Source organism: Acanthopagrus latus, chromosome 11, assembly GCF_904848185.1.
Source record: "Acanthopagrus latus isolate v.2019 chromosome 11, fAcaLat1.1, whole genome shotgun sequence".
In the NCBI taxonomy this organism is placed as follows: domain Eukaryota; kingdom Metazoa; phylum Chordata; class Actinopteri; order Spariformes; family Sparidae; genus Acanthopagrus; species Acanthopagrus latus.
This window is the reverse complement of record NC_051049.1, coordinates 19,103,213-19,120,920: the sequence shown is the minus strand read 5'-3', so window position 1 is coordinate 19,120,920 and position 17,708 is coordinate 19,103,213. Positions and strand designations below refer to the sequence as shown.

The window sequence follows — 17,708 nt, the reverse complement described above, 5'->3', positions numbered from 1 at the left end:
ATTTTATTCAAATGGCTTTTCCTCTCATGCTCTTGGCCAGAATCTCCACTTGAGAGGCACTTGTAGCCAGTTTCACTCCTAAATTGCCTCAAACAAAGAGGTTTATTCAGGTATCATTTATAGCCTCATTTTCTTCCTAAAAAGCTGTTTTTGTTGTTTTTTATTAATCAGTATTTTCTAATTAAGTAGCAACCCTCTGTGAAGGAAAACCTAAACATTTTTGGCTCTAAGATATAAACACAATTGAAACATGAATTTTGAACCTGGCTTGATCCAACGTTCAGATTTCTTACCTCTAATTGTATGCAGACTATTACATTTGCATGTTTAAACATGACATTTCACAAAATGGGTAATACAAAAAAATGCTTGTCTTAATCTCAGTAGTAAACTGGGGAAGGTGATTTCTATTAGTGCAATGTTTTCCCCTATGTAACTGTAGTGTTTCCCCTTGATGGACCCCAGGCTGCTCTGGAAGTCAAGCCTGTGATCTTCTCCTACAAGACATCTGTGCTGTGTCCACCCACAGCACATATATATGAAAGAAACACACATTCGCACAAATTTGTAAAACTTGTTGTAAATATATATATTTTTTTCAATTCTTTCACGGCCAACAAAGTCAAAGTCACCCAAAAGTTCTGAACTGCTTTCCTCTGTAAATGCATATGAAACACCAAAAAAAAGCAAATAGCTGGTACCCTTTGGAGTCCTCATATGGTCAGAGAGCTGACCCCACCAACTCATTTTGCGGGGCAATAAGCAATGCTGCAAACTCCTGCCTTTTTTTCAGTGCCCAATCTTTCTCTCTCTCCCTCTTCCTTCTCCTCTGCCCCTCTTCCTTTCTCTCATCTGGTCTATCAGACTGTTTCCCCCAGGTTGTGTTTTGGAGATCTTGATGTAAATGTTGCCCTTGGTGGCTAGATTTGCTAGGTGTGGAGAATACCAATGGGACGCCAGACGTCTTTCTGGGAACAGAGCAGGGTGGTAGAGGTTGAGTGCTGGCTGTATAATAACCATTATTCAGCTGAGATGGCTATCCAGAGAGGGCTATCGGTGCTGGGGCCAGAGACACTGTGATTAGATTTCCCCTGTGTTGCTATTCTTCTTTGTCCCTGGACGTTTCTGTGTCACTGTTCCCCTGTCTTCCTTTGTATATTTCTCAAGCAATTGAACAAGAATCCTGTTGAATGCAGGGAATGTCACAGAAAGATGCATTGAAGACAGGGAAAGTACAGAATTTTCTCAAACTTCCATTTGGTGTTGTTGGGAGATATACATTTGTCTGTATCACAAATTGCCAGCTGTCAACCACAGAAGAGGAAGATGCTAAGTGAAACAGATTGTTGCACTGTTCTGTTGGAATGAAGACGAGACATTTAATGGTAGTTTCACACATTCTCAATAGCTGTTGGCTTTTACACAAGCTAGAGCACAAAAAAGTATTGATCTCCTTCGCTAAATAAAGAATACGGGTTCATGGTGTTGAATGTACTGTGTGTAAGAAACTTTGTGTTACTCAAGCTTATGTGGTCAGCCACTGGAATAAGAATAATTAAACTCAAATATTGGTACATCCAAAGTCTCTACATTTCCGTTCACTTGCGTCTTTTGCATGTATTTAGTCCCTCCCACCGAGGATATATGCATAGGCAGGGAAACCATGCGAAGGAAGAGGAAACCAGGAAATATGTTCTCAGATTATTGAGATGTCCTTTCTTCTGAAGTGTCATCTTAAGCGAAATCTGCCATCCCGTTAAAATGTTGTCGATGTAGGGGTGGAGTATTTATACGTCACGACCTGAACCCAAAGACGCTCTTTTGTGTCCTCGGCCATGGCTCCTTAAGGAACTTGCATGGAGCAGAAATAAGAGCTTTGGGGATGACCGCCAAGATGGCAAATCAGAAGGGCTTTCTGTTCAAGCGAGAAGCAGGGAAATATCAAATAAGATACTGGGGATCTGCGAAAGGTGGTCCACGTTTGCAATGGAACCTTGTAGACTCAACCGTTGTGGTGATATAGTAAATAGGTGTATATTAAACATGGTATTCGACCATTCATGCACACATGTATTATAGGAAAAAAAGACTTCCCAAAATGCAGTTGTGCACCAGCTGTACTACAGAAACTCCTTCCCAACACAGGCAATTTTCTCTTGTCACTGCTTATTTGATGTAAATAGTTCTGGCTGTCTTGTAGGTGCAGAGCAAATGAAACTACATTGTCGAGAGTGCAAGCAGCTGGGTCTGCCCATTAGACAAACATCTATTTATTTAGATTGTGTTTATGTGTTTGAAAGAGAGCATGGCATCAGTATTCTCCACCCTCTCCCACTATCATCGTCAGTCTTTATATCCTCTAATCTTAACCTCTGTTTCACTCTGTCTTCTCTGTCTCTCTCCCAGCAGTTTCTCTGTGGTATTAATGCACAGACCTGCTAAAAGCCTGTGTCTCTGTGCCGTGGCGCTGGGTAATCAGTTAACCTGATTACGCTGCTGATGAAATTAAATCATTTCAGTAAGTGAAAATAATAATATGAGTAATAGGTGCGGGGGACGGCGGAGCACCCCACAGCATTTGCTGCAGTCCCAGCTCGTCGAGTTTTACCTCTCTTCATCTCTCTCTTACTATAGCTCGCTCCACTCTATGAGAGCAGTGATAGTTCAGAACAAGCAGCTTAGATGCCACGTGCCGTGCATATTAGTATACAGGTAATTGGCAAGAATACGTTTGGGGAAAAAGCCAGCACTACAGATGTCACTGATTTTATTCTTTCTGGACATCAGTGGGTAGAGAAAGGCAGTGGAACTACCAGCCGCCATGGTTAAATGTATTCCATTGTATGTTCAACAGAGGGTGAATACTATGTAATTATAGTGCAAGACAATGCTTATAATGTAGCAGTAGGAGCTCCAAGAAGGATTTCTCATTCTGCTGTTGCTGCTCGGGGAAAAAAAGTGCCTATCAAGTGGCATATTTAATCACAAAGCCCTTTCATATAAAGCTGTAGGAATCTGGTAAAATTATGACTGTACCAGAATTGCTAAAAAAAAAAAAAAAAAGAAATAATTTAGTTGCAGTGAATCACTGAAAATGAGATTAGTCAGGAGTGAATGAGTCTACAGCATGGACTTTATAAGAGGGCAACACTTAGCATGATAGAAAGCAGAACGCAACAGCAGGCATGATTCTGCAGATTAACAGCCGGGCAGTGGCTAAGCTAACCAGAGGCTGATTAAAGGCTTTGCACCTGCCACTTTTCTAATGATATTAAATGGCGAAATTAAAGACAATTACAGATGATCATGGCACTCAAGCCAAGCCCAAAAAGCAGAGGAGAATGACAAAAAAATCCAAATCTAGTTGAGGTCAACCAGAGCCTGTAGAAGGCTTAGCTCTGGAGTCAACCTGATCATACCAGCTGTTATATGGAGTGGACATGTCCTGTTCTTCATCACATCAACCCAAGCTAATACTCATAGTAAAGGTTATTTATCTTCCTCTTGCATGAACTGAAAGCCTTTTCTAATTAATATGTGCACTGAGCAAGTTGCAAACCCATCCAAATTATGTTTGAATAGCCACAAATGTATTTTGTGACAAACCCCCTCATACAATTCTTGATTGTTAAAACTTGATTATGTAGATAATGATACTTCATCCTATTAATGACAGGACCAAGCTGAGCTGCCCAGATGCCAATCACCAGTATATGCCGACAAGTATTCAAGCACTGATTAATTTCTAAATCAATGGGAAGCATCAAAAAGGCTTTTGTGGCACAAGGTGACCCAACAAAGGAGATGAGGTCGCATGATGGGGAGATTAAGACTCTCTTTAAGAATCCCCACCGTGTCTGTTACAACAAATGTACATGTAGAGTACATTTTGTAACCAGATGAGTGAGGCCTGTTTCGATATCCTTGAGATTGGGAAGATGGTCATCATGTCAGACTCAATTTGATAGTTCCTTTGTTTATTATTTGGTCATCGTCGAGCTTTAGCATTTACACAGTGATAAAGGACATTAAACTTGAATGAATGTGTATCTCTGAGATAAAACAAGAGAAATCAAAAGTGACGTGGTAGTAATTCTTGATACAATGCAGGACGTGTGGCTCATGGCTCTGTAGTATGATGATTGTCAGTCTAAGTGACAAAGCCTGCTCCGGGCAAAATAGACAGAGACATTGTCATTGACCAATAAGGCGCGCACATCGATTCTATTTGTCCTATGAAGATTTGTCATCACGGAGAACCCCCAGCACACATCACAGAAATGCAATTGCTATGCCATTATGGGGAACTGGCCCTTTGGGAATTCTAGGATACTATCAGCCCTTCTCCCCCTTCACAGTCAGGCTGCCTAACCCTGAAGTAACACTCCCTCGATGAGTGATCTATTTATTTTTGCATGGCCGCCTTTATCGACGGAGCCTGTAAGCTTCAGGGGGAAAGATGGTATCACACTCTATTCCAAGGGATCTAAGTAACCAGCGTACATGCCATTTATTTAGGAAAGGCTGCCGGTGCTGTATCAGGTCAGAGCAGCTGTAACGATAGCACAATCTCTCGCCCTCCCTGCGTCATGTTCGCTGCTGTTTTACTTGGTTGGTTTGTTTGTTTGCACACCTTTGCCTGTCCTCCCTGGCTCCTTCAGGCAGACTCCCTCTGTCACTTGCCTAATTTTATTAGTCTCAAATCCACTTACCCTGCGTATGTTTTCAGCTTCATTAATGTAGTGCACTGTGTAGGCCTCTGTCTTCTGTTTTCATACCGTGAAGGCAGATTCAATATGATGTGAGGCACAGATAGGCCTTGGCAGCATCAAATACATCAGATGTAACAGGGTGCCGTCCAGAGCTACCCTTTGCAGATATGCTTCTCCAACACAGAGAACTAACTAGAGGGGTATGAGAGAGAACCACCTTTTATGGCATCTTATGCACTGATCATTGATGACACACTGAAGAGGCCATTTGTGAGAACATATTACTCTGTCTCATTCTGAAGCTTCTAAAGTGAAGTGCAGGTTTGTCATTGCTTTTCTAAGCTTCAGGGGATCTTGGTATAAAGGGATTATACAGGGGTGATCATTAATAATCGATGGAGAGGATACAGCACAGAGCCAAAAACAGTGTAAACGCCTGTTCTTCTTTGAACCTAGCATTGAAATATTCATCTTGCCCCGGCTGATGTCAGCCTTAGTTAGAGGTAACCTGTCTGGACTTAGTTTGGAGACCTTCTGGTTCTTCCTCGCTGGTCTTTTATTTTCCAAGATTTAATATTTCAGAATGTGATTACATATGAGCTCACCACTCCTTTTCTCTGTATGACCCAAGCACATAATACAAATGTAAGTGCATAAAACAACACGGAGGTTTGGATTCCGTTCTTGATTTATTTTAATGCCTGTTGAATAAAAGAAAAATAGGGCTAATTCATTATTTAAGCTACATTAATCAATAATAATCAACATGTTAACATTCTTGCTGTGATGTAGCCATCTTTTTAATAAGCAATACCTATCCGGCATGACTTATACATGAGGGTCAAAATTAGTGGATTTTGAAAAATGTATCCCTTAAATCCATCACGATTCCATTGCTCACAGTCATATTTGTATGAAGTGGAAAATGCAATAAAGGATAGATTCCCTGTAAATTAAAGGCAGACAGATCAGTCTTGGTTTTAGAGTCCCAGACTCTAAAACTGCAAATCAACTCACTGTCCTAATGTCCCTTAATTTAGCACTCCCCGGGTGCAAACCACACTACCATGATGGCTACAGAGTGGACATGAGGTCATTGGCTCCCCAGATGAACAGTGACCTCTACTGTGCCACTGGCCAGCATCTTAGTCAGTCAATCTTCTCCGAGTCGTGACGTGGCCTTGGGTCTCTGATGCATGTTACGGCTCAGGGTACTTCCCCTTGGCTCTCATCATCTAAAAATGAGTCACTGCTCTGGCTCCAGTTGGAGCCAGGTCAACTGATTTGACCCATGGGGCTAATTGCCCCAAGAGAGCAGAGAGTCTGCAGTAGGAGAACAATGACCATAGAGCATACTACATTGTCATCTCCGAACAGTGGAATAATTTCTCAATCATGCATGAGTATTAGGATACTACCACAGTCTTTGAAACTGGCAAAGTGTGACAGTTCTTAAATTAGTGTCGCAGTTATAACAATCAATGGGCATAAATCGTAGCCTTATACACAACTCCTGCACATTTAACAACAGAGTGAAATCTGACTTATTACATCTCTCAGTTGGTAAATATTCCTGAACAGTTGGGGGTTATCATGTGTCTAAACCAAGTTGGGGTTTTGCAGAGCTCTACTGTATAACATCATCTGGATTTGAGTGTTATTTATTTCACTGAACAACGGGAAATTAGATGGTAAAATTACTTGGAATACGAGACTTTTCTTCCTGTAATAGTTTTCATTCTGTTGTCTCCCCTTCTTATCTTCTATTTGCTTGTTCGTATTGCTATTGGTATTTGGCTGCAGTATGGTTACTCTAAATATTAAAGTGCTAGCTCATTTTCCAAGAAAGAGAATCAAAGAAAGCATAATGTCTGCACTCCTTGGTCTTTGTTCTTAAACCTCTTCAATGCCTTGATGCAGCCCTCTGGGAGATTGTGCTTGGTAATGAAATGCAGTTTACATGTTTATTCATCACTTATATCCTCAATTGGCTTTATTATCAGGCTATGATCTCACACTCCTGAAGTTTATTTGTCTCAGTAGTCAAAGGTAAATTGGGATTAGAAATTCAAGCAGGATCAATAAAAATGCATCAATGACTGGGTTTTTGGGAATAGTATTGTGCAATTATGTAATAAATATAAGGTTTATGGTAACACTGACACGTCCCAATATAAAAACAAATATTGTAAAAACACTGAAATACACATGATACTGTATTTTCAAATGTAAAATAAAATTTCCTTGGGACAGGCAAAAATACACACAAATGAAAAATTTTACCTCTTTGAGTGAATTCACTATTGTGTTATAGCTCTCGGTTCTAACGGTGATGGAAATGTATTCATACGGATTACGAATAACTTCCTTAAATCGGAACGTTTTGTAGTCAGAAAGGCTGGATCACTCAGGCCCCTTCTTTTCCTACTTTTTTCACAGAGGACCTACTCCCACCAGGCTTCCCTAACATCGACATGGGCCCCCAACTCAAAGTGGTGGAGCGAACCCGAACAGCCACAATGCTCTGTGCTGCCAGTGGCAACCCTGACCCAGAAATCACCTGGTACAAAGACTTCCTGCCCATTGACCCCAGTGCAAGTAACGGGCGGATCAAACAGCTGCGCTCAGGTAAGGAAAGCCCAACCAGCTGCTGCCTTGTTCCCCTCTTATTAACCTTAGTACTTATTTCACTTCCCAGGACATTTGTGGTAGTAGTTAACATGGGCTATTGTGCTTTGCAGATATGTTGCCTGTTTGTTTTTTTAACAATATAGTTGAAGGCAATTGAGAAGAGTATATCTGTGTAACACATGTAATTGTTTGGGAGCTAAAACTGTGAGTTACTTTTACCAACTGGTCTGAACTGAGTTGAGGCGACCGAGAGATCATGGTCGGTCCAAATTGGAAACGTTTCATCCGTGAGTTAAATGAGAAACGTGAAAACCAACACAGCACAATATTTTGCATTGAAAACTAAATGTGAATGAAATGCGTGTTGACCCAACTAAACTTTGGCATTTACCATGTTTAAAGCATTTAAATCAGAGAAATGTCAGGTGAAGACAATCTAAATTTCCTGGACTACAACATGAGGTGCATACACTTGTATAAAGCATTATAGCAATACTGCTCTGGCCATGATGTAATACCCATACATGATTTTCCAAACACTGTTTTGAAAATAATGTTTTAGAGTGTAACATTACTGAATGAGGTCAGTTCATTCAGAACATCCCAGAAGTATGTCATAGTAGACAATGAGAGCAGGGTCCACATCAGACTGACACAACTCAGTGGTGGATATGTTGTCTTGTTCCCATTGATTGAACCCCACTGAGAGGCCCAGTAAAGCAAAGTCTAATTATATAGCTAATTAAGTGTAGGGCCTAAAGTAACCCCAGGCAATAAGGGGTAGATATTTTAGGTCGATGATTTGTCGCCATTCGAAAAATCCAATGACTCCCATTTGATTTGTTGTTGCAAACGTAAATCAGCGCAGACGCCACTAAATAAATAGTCCGTTGCCATTGAGTTGCTGCCCCAGTTGTGGCCCTCCTGAGTTATACACTGAAACAAATCTATTTGTCATCTCATTATTTATGCCTTGACAAATACAGCAAGTCCACAGCTCCCTAAAACACTTTTAATTTTAGATACTTTTCTTCCACTTTTAACTTACAGTTTTGGGGCACATGTTTGATTTTAAAGATTTCAAACAACACCTGTTCTGTTAAGATATGTCTGACTATTTGCTCCCTCAGGGATGATGTTTTAAAGCTGAAAACTCTTGGTTCACAGTGGCCCGAGGACCTCCTCTGGGGATGTTAGGTTGTCCTGAGGTGGTTTTGGATAAAGCTGTCAGCCAGTGCTTTTGACTTAAGTTTGAGGACAAAGAGTCCCCACTAGGGACTCTTATAAAAAGAGCTCGAACATTAATTATTTCAACGTTGTGCATCTTCTTGTACTGCCAACTCGCTCTGAAACATTAAGAAGAACAACCTTAAAGGTGCACTTTGGCGTTTTTGTTTTTTGTTAACGAGTCACATGTCCAGCATAGATGTTCGTGCTTAACCTTCCACTTTAAACTTTTTTTTTGCTACCACCACCTGCTGAGCAAACCTGCTTTGCTCCATGGATCAATTGTTGGTTAAAAAAAAAAAAAAAAAGAAGAGGAATAAAAAAACTCCACAAGGCACCTTTAACTGTCCAGATTCACTGCACATCCTGACATGTAACAGATAACTATTGAAGTTAAGGTTATCATGATCACAACTATGCCTTCCTAATATCACTGATGCTAGGTATTAGTCTAACACCACACCAAAGAATAAATGAAGATATTTCATTAAGGTTTTACAAAGTGTTACTAGACAAGAACATCCTGAAAAATGTGTTTTTATCAGTTTAGTCATCAATTTATCTTGCCATCAAGAATGATATTTGAATGGTGTGATACAGTACAGTTGTGATAAGGCTGTCTGCTCGGCAGTTGTATATAGTTTTAGTGTACTGTAGTAATAGTGTGTTTTTTAATTTAAGCTTTACTAAAGAGTCTTAAGGTTCAGAGAGAATTAGAAAAATGTAAGGGAGACTTTGGTGGTTGTTCTTCAGGTACGTTTGGCAGCTGCAACCTTGTCATCAAAGCTTTGAGAGTTTTGAGCCTCTGTGGATGACGACAGCGACGCATAGCTTCCTTGTCTAATGTCTGTACCATCTGTCCTTTTCTGTTTCATGACTTTTTCAATTGTCTTCATGTGTTCTGTCTAACTGAAACTGCTGTCTTTCTCTCTCTCTGTCTTTTGTCTGTATTTGTGTCTGAAACTCAGATGTGTCTCAGTGCACATTGCAGTCTTCAACACGTTTCATTTGGCTGTGACCCATAACACAAGTTATAACTGAAAAAAATAAACCAACCAATAAAATACAAATTAAAACACAAATGGATTCATTTGATTTCGATTGAAAATAAAAACATGTCTCTAATTAGAATTAAACATTTAAATTAGAATTTATGATGATAAATTCAGTTCTTCTTCCACTGTATCTCATGATGAAAACTAAATGCTGAGGTGGGACACAAGACTTAACTAAACTGAAGTTCCTTTAATTCTTGCGTGGCAGTCACTTTTAACCTCAACCTAAAATGAACTATGTTGTTCTTCCCCTTTTTTCTATTTACTTCGCTTGCTTTGTCATTTTCAGAAACCTTTGGTAAGTGTTTTGCAAAGCCCAGCAAGCCCACCCTCTCTCCTTGAAGCAGATGGCATATTTAAACTACTTTCCAAAATGCATGCATCCCCTGCTCTCCCCTCACCTTCGTCCTCTTTTGTTACTTGTTCCCTATGTTCTATTTGTATTTATCCTTAACTTTTACTTTTGTTCCATCCGCTTTCACACACCAACTGGAACTTAAAGCAGAAAGGCAAATCAAGGACAAAGCAGCAGCATGAGTTGAGAATGGGGTGGTTAGATATCACGGTTCACAGTTAAGCAGCACAGTTTTTATTTATATGGTGGAGGAGATGCTGAGCAAGTCTTTTTAGGCAACATCCTGCTTCACGTTAATGCTAAAATGCATAGTTAAATTCAGAAGCTGTCCAGTTCAACCACCTTTTTCTACAATACTTTAACAACTTTACTGGACTGTTTGGGGTCCCACAAACCTTGTGCAAGGTTACCTTGGAAGAAGCTGTTGCCTTCCATACTTTTCCCTGACTATATTATGTAGATTTTACACTGCTGATGCCCCCTGTCATGTCTAGTTCTTTCTCTCTGCAGTGTTGCATGACAGCAGGCTTTGAGGAAATAATTGGACTCTGTTTGAATCCAAGACAATTATTCCTGTGCAGTCATAGCCTACAGTATTGTTTGTCTTCTTGATGGGACGCATATACTACTCTTGGCTTCAGCAGTCGTACGACTGGCTTTTTCATACTCATATGTAAACGGTTGAAACTAAGTTTTCAGAAAAACAGCCTGTTGTCCAAAAATATCCTTGGAAAGTGCAGCAAGTACTGATAGGGGCTGAAAGAATCTTGAGTTCTTTCCAGGTGAAGGCCACTGCAAGACTGCTGTATCGCTGAACCCTGCAATCCCAAACTTGGGCTGGGTGGACCCTCTGGTCTTGATCAAATATTTTCTCAGGAGAGTATTCTCTTCTCTTGCCAAATTGGCCCACATTCCCACTTGGTTTACAAATCACTAGCTAAGGCTCTTTTGCCCATGCCAGAGGGCGAGGGCTCAAGTGACAGTTACTTTTGGCCACATTCTCTACTTCTTCTGTCTTTTTGAACTGCTTGCAAAAATATACCCAGCCACTTTAAGCTGGGTAAATTTTACTTACAGTTCAAACTATATGTGTATGTAGGAGGGCAGAAAGGGAAATTACTTTCCCCTGTTTCAATACCAAGGCTGTCGTAAGGTAATGTTAGCTTTGAGGCTTGCATTTTTTCTAGAGAGCTCATTCAGCAGCCAGACAGGATTTATGCTGATGAGAAAAAAGCCTGCATGCTCAAGCCCCCTAGGCTGCCATGTTCTCATGTTCTCAGAACTTCAAGTAGCCATTTTGGCTCTCCAGAGTTTAATATTTAGTATTTGTTGAAAGAAACATATATAAGACATGGAAAGCCAGGTCGATCTATAAACAAACTCAGTTTGAGCAAATGAAGCCCCCTTGATTATACATGTAAGAAGATAGACTGCCAGCTCATGTTTCCCATATAGCTGACTGGCTGGCTGACTGGTTGCTCATGTGCCAGACCATGCTATGCTGGCGGGGCAGTGATATTTGCGTCCGTGTCCCCTGAGGAGCTCCTCTAGAGGTGTGGAGGGAGCCTGACATTTCTCCCCAAGTCCCTGTGGCTGCAGACCCCAGGCCCTCCCTGCCCAGTCAGCCAGAACAGATTAACTGGAGGCCAGGGAGACAGTGAGAGGATTGGTAGGAGCGCATATTAATAAAGATTAAGGTCATTTTTAATGTAAAGGTTTGAGAACATGACCTGACATTGGATGGCCTCCTCACACGCACATTTACAGTATGCACATTCCAGTGTGAACTATGCTGAGTTCAGTTGCACTTAATCTGAAGTGCAAGAAAATGCTTACATTTGTAGCATCAAAGCTGCTCTGCAGGGAGTGCCTAGGACCTCTGCAGATGTGCTAACAAGCCAGAGACATGCTGTGACACTACTAGGGTCCCAGACTGGTGTCCATGGTGATGAGAAGGTCAGCCAGACGCCCTCTGGAGGGCGGTCAGATTTTGACACTCGGCCAATCACGCAACCCCATTCGTCTCACACGCAGATGGGCAACATCTCGGGCCAGATTGCCTCTGGCCAAACTACATCCCTCAATAATATTTTTTAATATATTCAGAGGGTTGCTTAACAAAACAGATGGGGTGTTCTGTGGAGCAAATAATGCTGCATTTGATAATGCGAGGAGGTCAGCGGTTTGTTGAGGTATATTTAGGTCATTGTCACCGTAAGCTGATCAACCCCTGGCTGGCCAAAGCTTAGAAGGGGAGCTTATGGCCATTAGCTTGTGTGCCTGTAATAAAGGTGGATTTGCCATTGTAATTGAATAGAGGCTCGCCACTCTAGACCTAGCCTGTCTGTTCAGGTCCCTCCTTAGCTAAGTTTTATTTTTATCTCCTCGTGCTGCTTTATTATTAAAAACAATGAAATGGAAAAGTTCCAGTGACCTTGGTCAGATATTTCCTTTTGATATTTTATATTTTTTTGGGAACCAATGCCTTTGATCCAAACACCCTCTCTCTATACCCATCCCCTCTACCCCTTGCTTTCCTCTTTTTTCAGTTCCTCTTCTGTAAACCCAGTTCTTTATGAGGTCCACATATGATGGCCTTCCCTTCTACAAACCTGCTTTATTAACCTTAACCTTATCCTAACCTTAACCTAACTTTGACCTTAACCTCACCTAACCTATAACTAGTGACCCCTCAACCCCTGACTAAAATTTCATCGCAGCTAAAGCAAAATAAACCAACAGCTTCTGCAGCCTCGAACTCGAACTCTAACTCTGTAACAACGTAACCTTCCCAGACCCCTATTGTCCTTTGTGTTGTGATATCCTTTGATTATGTGGTCTCTAAAATCATAGCAGAAATGATTAAAATGTCCCTGTTGTTTTACCTGGTTGTTGCAATGACTCTAAACTATCATTGTGGTGAATCTATGCACACACTGTGTATGTATATTGAAGACTAGGTTAATCCTTGCAAGTGAGAAATGGCCAAGTGTAAATTGCACTATATTTGTAGTGTTTCTTAAAAATAATCTGATATGACACTGAGACAGTTTTTCCACCTACATCTGACAGTGTGGAAATTTGTAACAATGAATTAGATTATAAAACATTTAATTATAGTACAGGAAATTAGTCCACATCCGTACATTGCAAACCAGGCAGAACTTCAAACTCAGTGATTGCCTCCTACCTGCTGGTATCACAAAAGACACTTCGGTATGCAGAGCTGCAATCGTTATCTGTCCAGAAGGTATTGAACATTTCATCCATACTATGTAGCCACCCACACCACTTAATTTACTGCATAGAATACATAAATTGCTGCCACCGCTTAACATTGTCAAGTCAAGGTTCTCTTGATTTTAACTGGGAGATGTATTGTTTAGCAGATTGACAAGCAAGTTGTTTGTCAGCAGTAATACGAGCGTTATGTTGGACCATTGTGGTGAAGAGGGAGCTGAGCTGGAAAGCAAAGCTTTCCAATTAATCTGTGTTCTAAACCTTCACCTATGGTCATGAGTTTAGTGGCTGATATAATGAAATTCTGGTTACAGATTTCAAAGGGTGGCTGGGCTCACTCTTAGAGAAAAGGGAAAGTAGTAGAGTATGGCCGCTGCTCTTTTACATTGCAAGGAACCAGTTCAGGTATCTGATGAGGATTCTCCGTCGATGCCTTTCTTTCTGAGGTTTTCCTGGCTGGTCATCTAGATTGAAAGTGCCTGAAAAATTGTTGTTAGGATGAGAAAAGTCCAGACTACCTTGCTTAGCCAGCTGCCACTCTCGATGTGATCCATCCTTGGAAAAGCAAAAAAAAATGATGGATTACAGGCATTGTCAGTTTGTTGGTTAGACCAGTTATTTATTTATTTATTTATTTTCTTACTGGACAGGCCGGTAGTGTTGGGCTCAATGGCCAGTATACACCCTTGACCCTCAGCTCTGTGCCTGCAGGCCGCATATGCTAAGTAGGGCACCTCCCCTGGGTTGGTGCCGCCCAACTGGCATTCTCAGGGGATTGCCAAGGGCACGTTGTTGCCATGAGTCATCCTTAGATTTAGAGAGGGAGAAGAAGAGAGAGGCTACAGTGTGGAATTGTGGGAACGACTAAGAAACATAAAAACTCAGAAATAGGGAAAAAAGGAATGGAGGAACAGTTAAAGAAAGAAAGAAAGACAGAAAGAAAGAAAGGGTGGAGAAATAGTTATAAAATATTGAGTGGGGAAAAAAAGCCAAGTGCGGAGGAACAATTTAATGCTTGGCAGAGACAGGATTGAAGCTAAGCTGGCTCTCGCACCAACCCCCCAAAGCTCTGCCTATAAGGGATGCATTTTACATCACAGCAACAACTTGGGCTACATTTCCTGACTGGATAAGCTCAATATTTTATTGTCCCTAATGGGACATTTGGCTTGCAGTCAGGTATGTAACGCAATACAGACTCACAATAAACAAAGGCTGGAGAAACATACAATTCTCAGTAAGATGAAACAATGGAAAGAGGCAGGAGATCGAATGACCAGAGTGGAGGGATGAAGCTTGAGGTGAAGAGTCTATCTGTCACAGTTAAGCAGGTTTACAACTTCTAGGATAAATAAGAACTTCAATCTGTTTGATTTAACCTGCAGTTGCCTGAAGGAACAGCCTGGACTTCTTACTCAGTAGGGACTTGCATTCCTTTCTCAGCAGGTTTGTTCCATACTAATGTAGATAACCGGGGCAGGATAGTGGTGCACCTAACTTGTTTTACTGAACTCATATTCCAGTTCAGTAGGCTGGAACAAAGGTTTTTTGCCACTGCTTTTGCAATCCATGTTAACTGAAATTCAAACCTCTGTTGCCGCTGTGATAAAACACATGCTAAGACCTGAAGCTTGTTCAGCTCTGCCAATGAACCATTGTGTTTCCTGTCTTAGTATTTAAGGGGAGGTATAAGACAAGGAGAGGTAAAAGAGAAAATGATGTCCTTTGTGATACCAGCAATGAACAAAAAATCCCATTTCTGAAAGCCCTGTTAGAGATGACCTAATCATATGACAATCTAGTTCCAGTGTTCCACCTTCCAACCCAAATAACTCCTCTAACTATTACTAACATTAACGTTGAACTAAACTTATGTTGTGTCTTCGTTTTTGTGTCTCCTCCAGAGGGTACCCCGATTCGAGGTAAGATGTTTAACCAACACGATGAAAAGGGAAAGAAAAGATGCTAACTGATACTAAACCAGACATAACCGCCCTTAACTCCATCCAAATGACCTAAAGGGGCCGGGGGCATCAAGTGGGCTTTTCCTCTTAAAAGTGTCAAACCTTTCTATATCCACTAACATTAATATGTCATCTGTGTTTGGGTTCTATGTGCTCTGTACATGATGTTCGTGAGTGTGGTCATATGTGATCATCAGTCCCACGCCCCATGCCCACCTCTGTGGGCGTTCTGTGTTTGTGTCTTCCTACTATCTCCACAACATCATCAGTGTCAGGAAACTACTGAGCTATTCAAATTGTGGTGCTGGCTGGTCATGATACAGGATAGGGATGGTGCAAGCAGAGGGGAGGGATGTTGAGGGTTATTACGAGTCGGTTTGTTTGCTTTATGCCTCTGACATTTAAATTGTTTGGACATGGGGCTGGAGGGTGGGAGATTGGTGATGGGAATTTGGGGGATTTGCGATGGTGACCGTATTTGAATACTGTAAACAGTTCAACACAATCTACACAATCCCCTTTCTTCCTTCTCCTTCTGTGCTTTGATATCTTCCTCATCCGTCCCGCCCAAGCTGAAAGTACTCACGGTACGTCTGGGGAAAAGCCAATATAAATCACATCTGATTTAATTTCCTCCCTCCCTGTTAGGCAAAATTAGGGAAGCTTGTGGGTAGAATGTACCCCCTTTTACCATACCAAAACAAGCTCTAATTACATCAGAGGATGAACAGGAGGATATCAAGGTGGTAAGGGAATGACACAAAGGTCAAACAGTTGGACTTAAAGGAATTATATAATAGCTTTGTCAAGTAATCCTTCTTCTCCTCTTATTTTTCTCTTCATTTCCCCAGACAAGTCAATTTTTTTCACTTGTAATTGTCCACCATGTTTTGTTGCTGAAGTATTCTCTCCCAATTGAATCAGTGTGTTTGTTTTAGAATGCTTTTGTTCAACAGGCGGAGCAGGTAAGTGAATATCAAAGTTTGCCATGTAGGTCCCCATTCTCATGGCGATGGGACGAGTGCTTTAATTTTCACATTTACAGTGAAGCACAGCCAATTTGACAGTAGAGCTCCAACGTAAGATAAAGGTCTTCCATCCTCAACCATTCCATACATGCCATACATGACATGAATCTCTGAACAGTAGGATATTGTCAAACACATTCATGAACATTTAAGGTTTTAGACAAAATTCAGAACCTTTGCTCCTTCAAAAGCCCTCACTCATGCCCAACGTAGCCAAATCCCAGCCCTCCCTGCTCTGCTTTCTTTGAATAAGGTCTCATAAATCATTTTGTGGCGAACAAAAGCAAGCATGACTTATGAACCCTGCATTTGCATAATGAGATAAGCGGCTTGAAAAAGGCGATTTCTCCCCACCATGTTACCGAATTCCGACACTGACTTGTGCCAAGAGTGTATGGTTCTTATGTGGAGAGAAAATTAATGTCATGGGATCTGGAGAGAGGCGCAAATGTAGTTGAGCTCAGGGTGTCTGAGAAGGACACAAATGGTTTGTTTGCATAGGTGCCCATTCACCCTAATGTAGCCTAGCGTGTACTTTACGTTGACTCCTTCACTCCAGAAAATGGATAATTTAAGAATGAAAATGAACATCATTTTTCCTACTGACAAATCGTGTTAAGTCACTCTGCATTAAGTCAAGTCAGTACTTTTTTATAAAGCCCAGTATCACAAGTCACAAATGTACAATCTGTCCTGCATACCACTCTCCATTCGGATAATGAAAAGAAGGAAAAAAAAAACCTCAAGCACGCCATTCATACAGATAGCGTAATAGAAGAATTGCTTAATATAGCAACACTGAACTGATAGTTTTGCCGCGTCAGCCCTGCTCTTTGCTTCACTGTTCTTTGGATTAGAAAACATGTTTTTCAATGTGAATGAACTACATGAAGTCCATGACCTGGCTAGTTAAATCTAGGCCCTGCAGCTTCGGACCTGGAGAGACAAAGATCGTACTCTATGCAAATAACAGATTGTTGCCTACCTGATTACAGCCCACCATGCCACTGGGAACTCATGAGTATTAAATGGGTTCTCATGGAACAGAAAACTGTCAGACTCTTAAGCCAACCTGTTGCAAAAGAGTAATGGGCGTTCCGACTCTGTTTTGTTTGCTGTTTGACTTTGCCTGTTGTTGGCTTGTCTGATTCTCTTTATTCAACTTCTTCTATACCAAATCAACTGAAAGCTTGGTTAATTGCAGTACTTTTATTTCCCACCACATATAGTAGTAAAAGAAACAAGGACAACTTGCACACAAAGAGAGAGAGAGAGAGAGAGAGAGAGAGAGAGAGCTTGAGTCTCCTGTAGGATGAAGATATAAGAGGAATGGAATGAAAGAGAGCTTGGATGCTCTTGTGCTGGTTGGACAACGAACATACAGGGATAGAGAGATGCATAACTATACCTGTATTTTCAGTTGAAAGACAAACACAGAATATACATTTTAGGCTCAAAGTATCAAAGTTAATCAAAGTTAGGATGAAAAGATGAGT

General features: G+C 41.0%; 1 protein-coding gene across 14 annotated transcripts in view; it reads left to right on the top strand.

Annotated features, from left to right (window-relative positions):
• ptprsa (protein tyrosine phosphatase receptor type Sa) overlaps positions 1-17,708 on the top strand; it is a 237,333-nt gene that overhangs the window by 133,705 nt on the left and 85,920 nt on the right. For all 14 annotated transcript variants that reach the window (XM_037114068.1, XM_037114065.1, XM_037114067.1 and 11 more), the window contains one exon: positions 7,152-7,340. In XM_037114068.1, the coding sequence (XP_036969963.1) occupies positions 7,152-7,340 (189 nt within the window). The remainder of the gene's footprint in view (positions 1-7,151; positions 7,341-17,708) is intronic.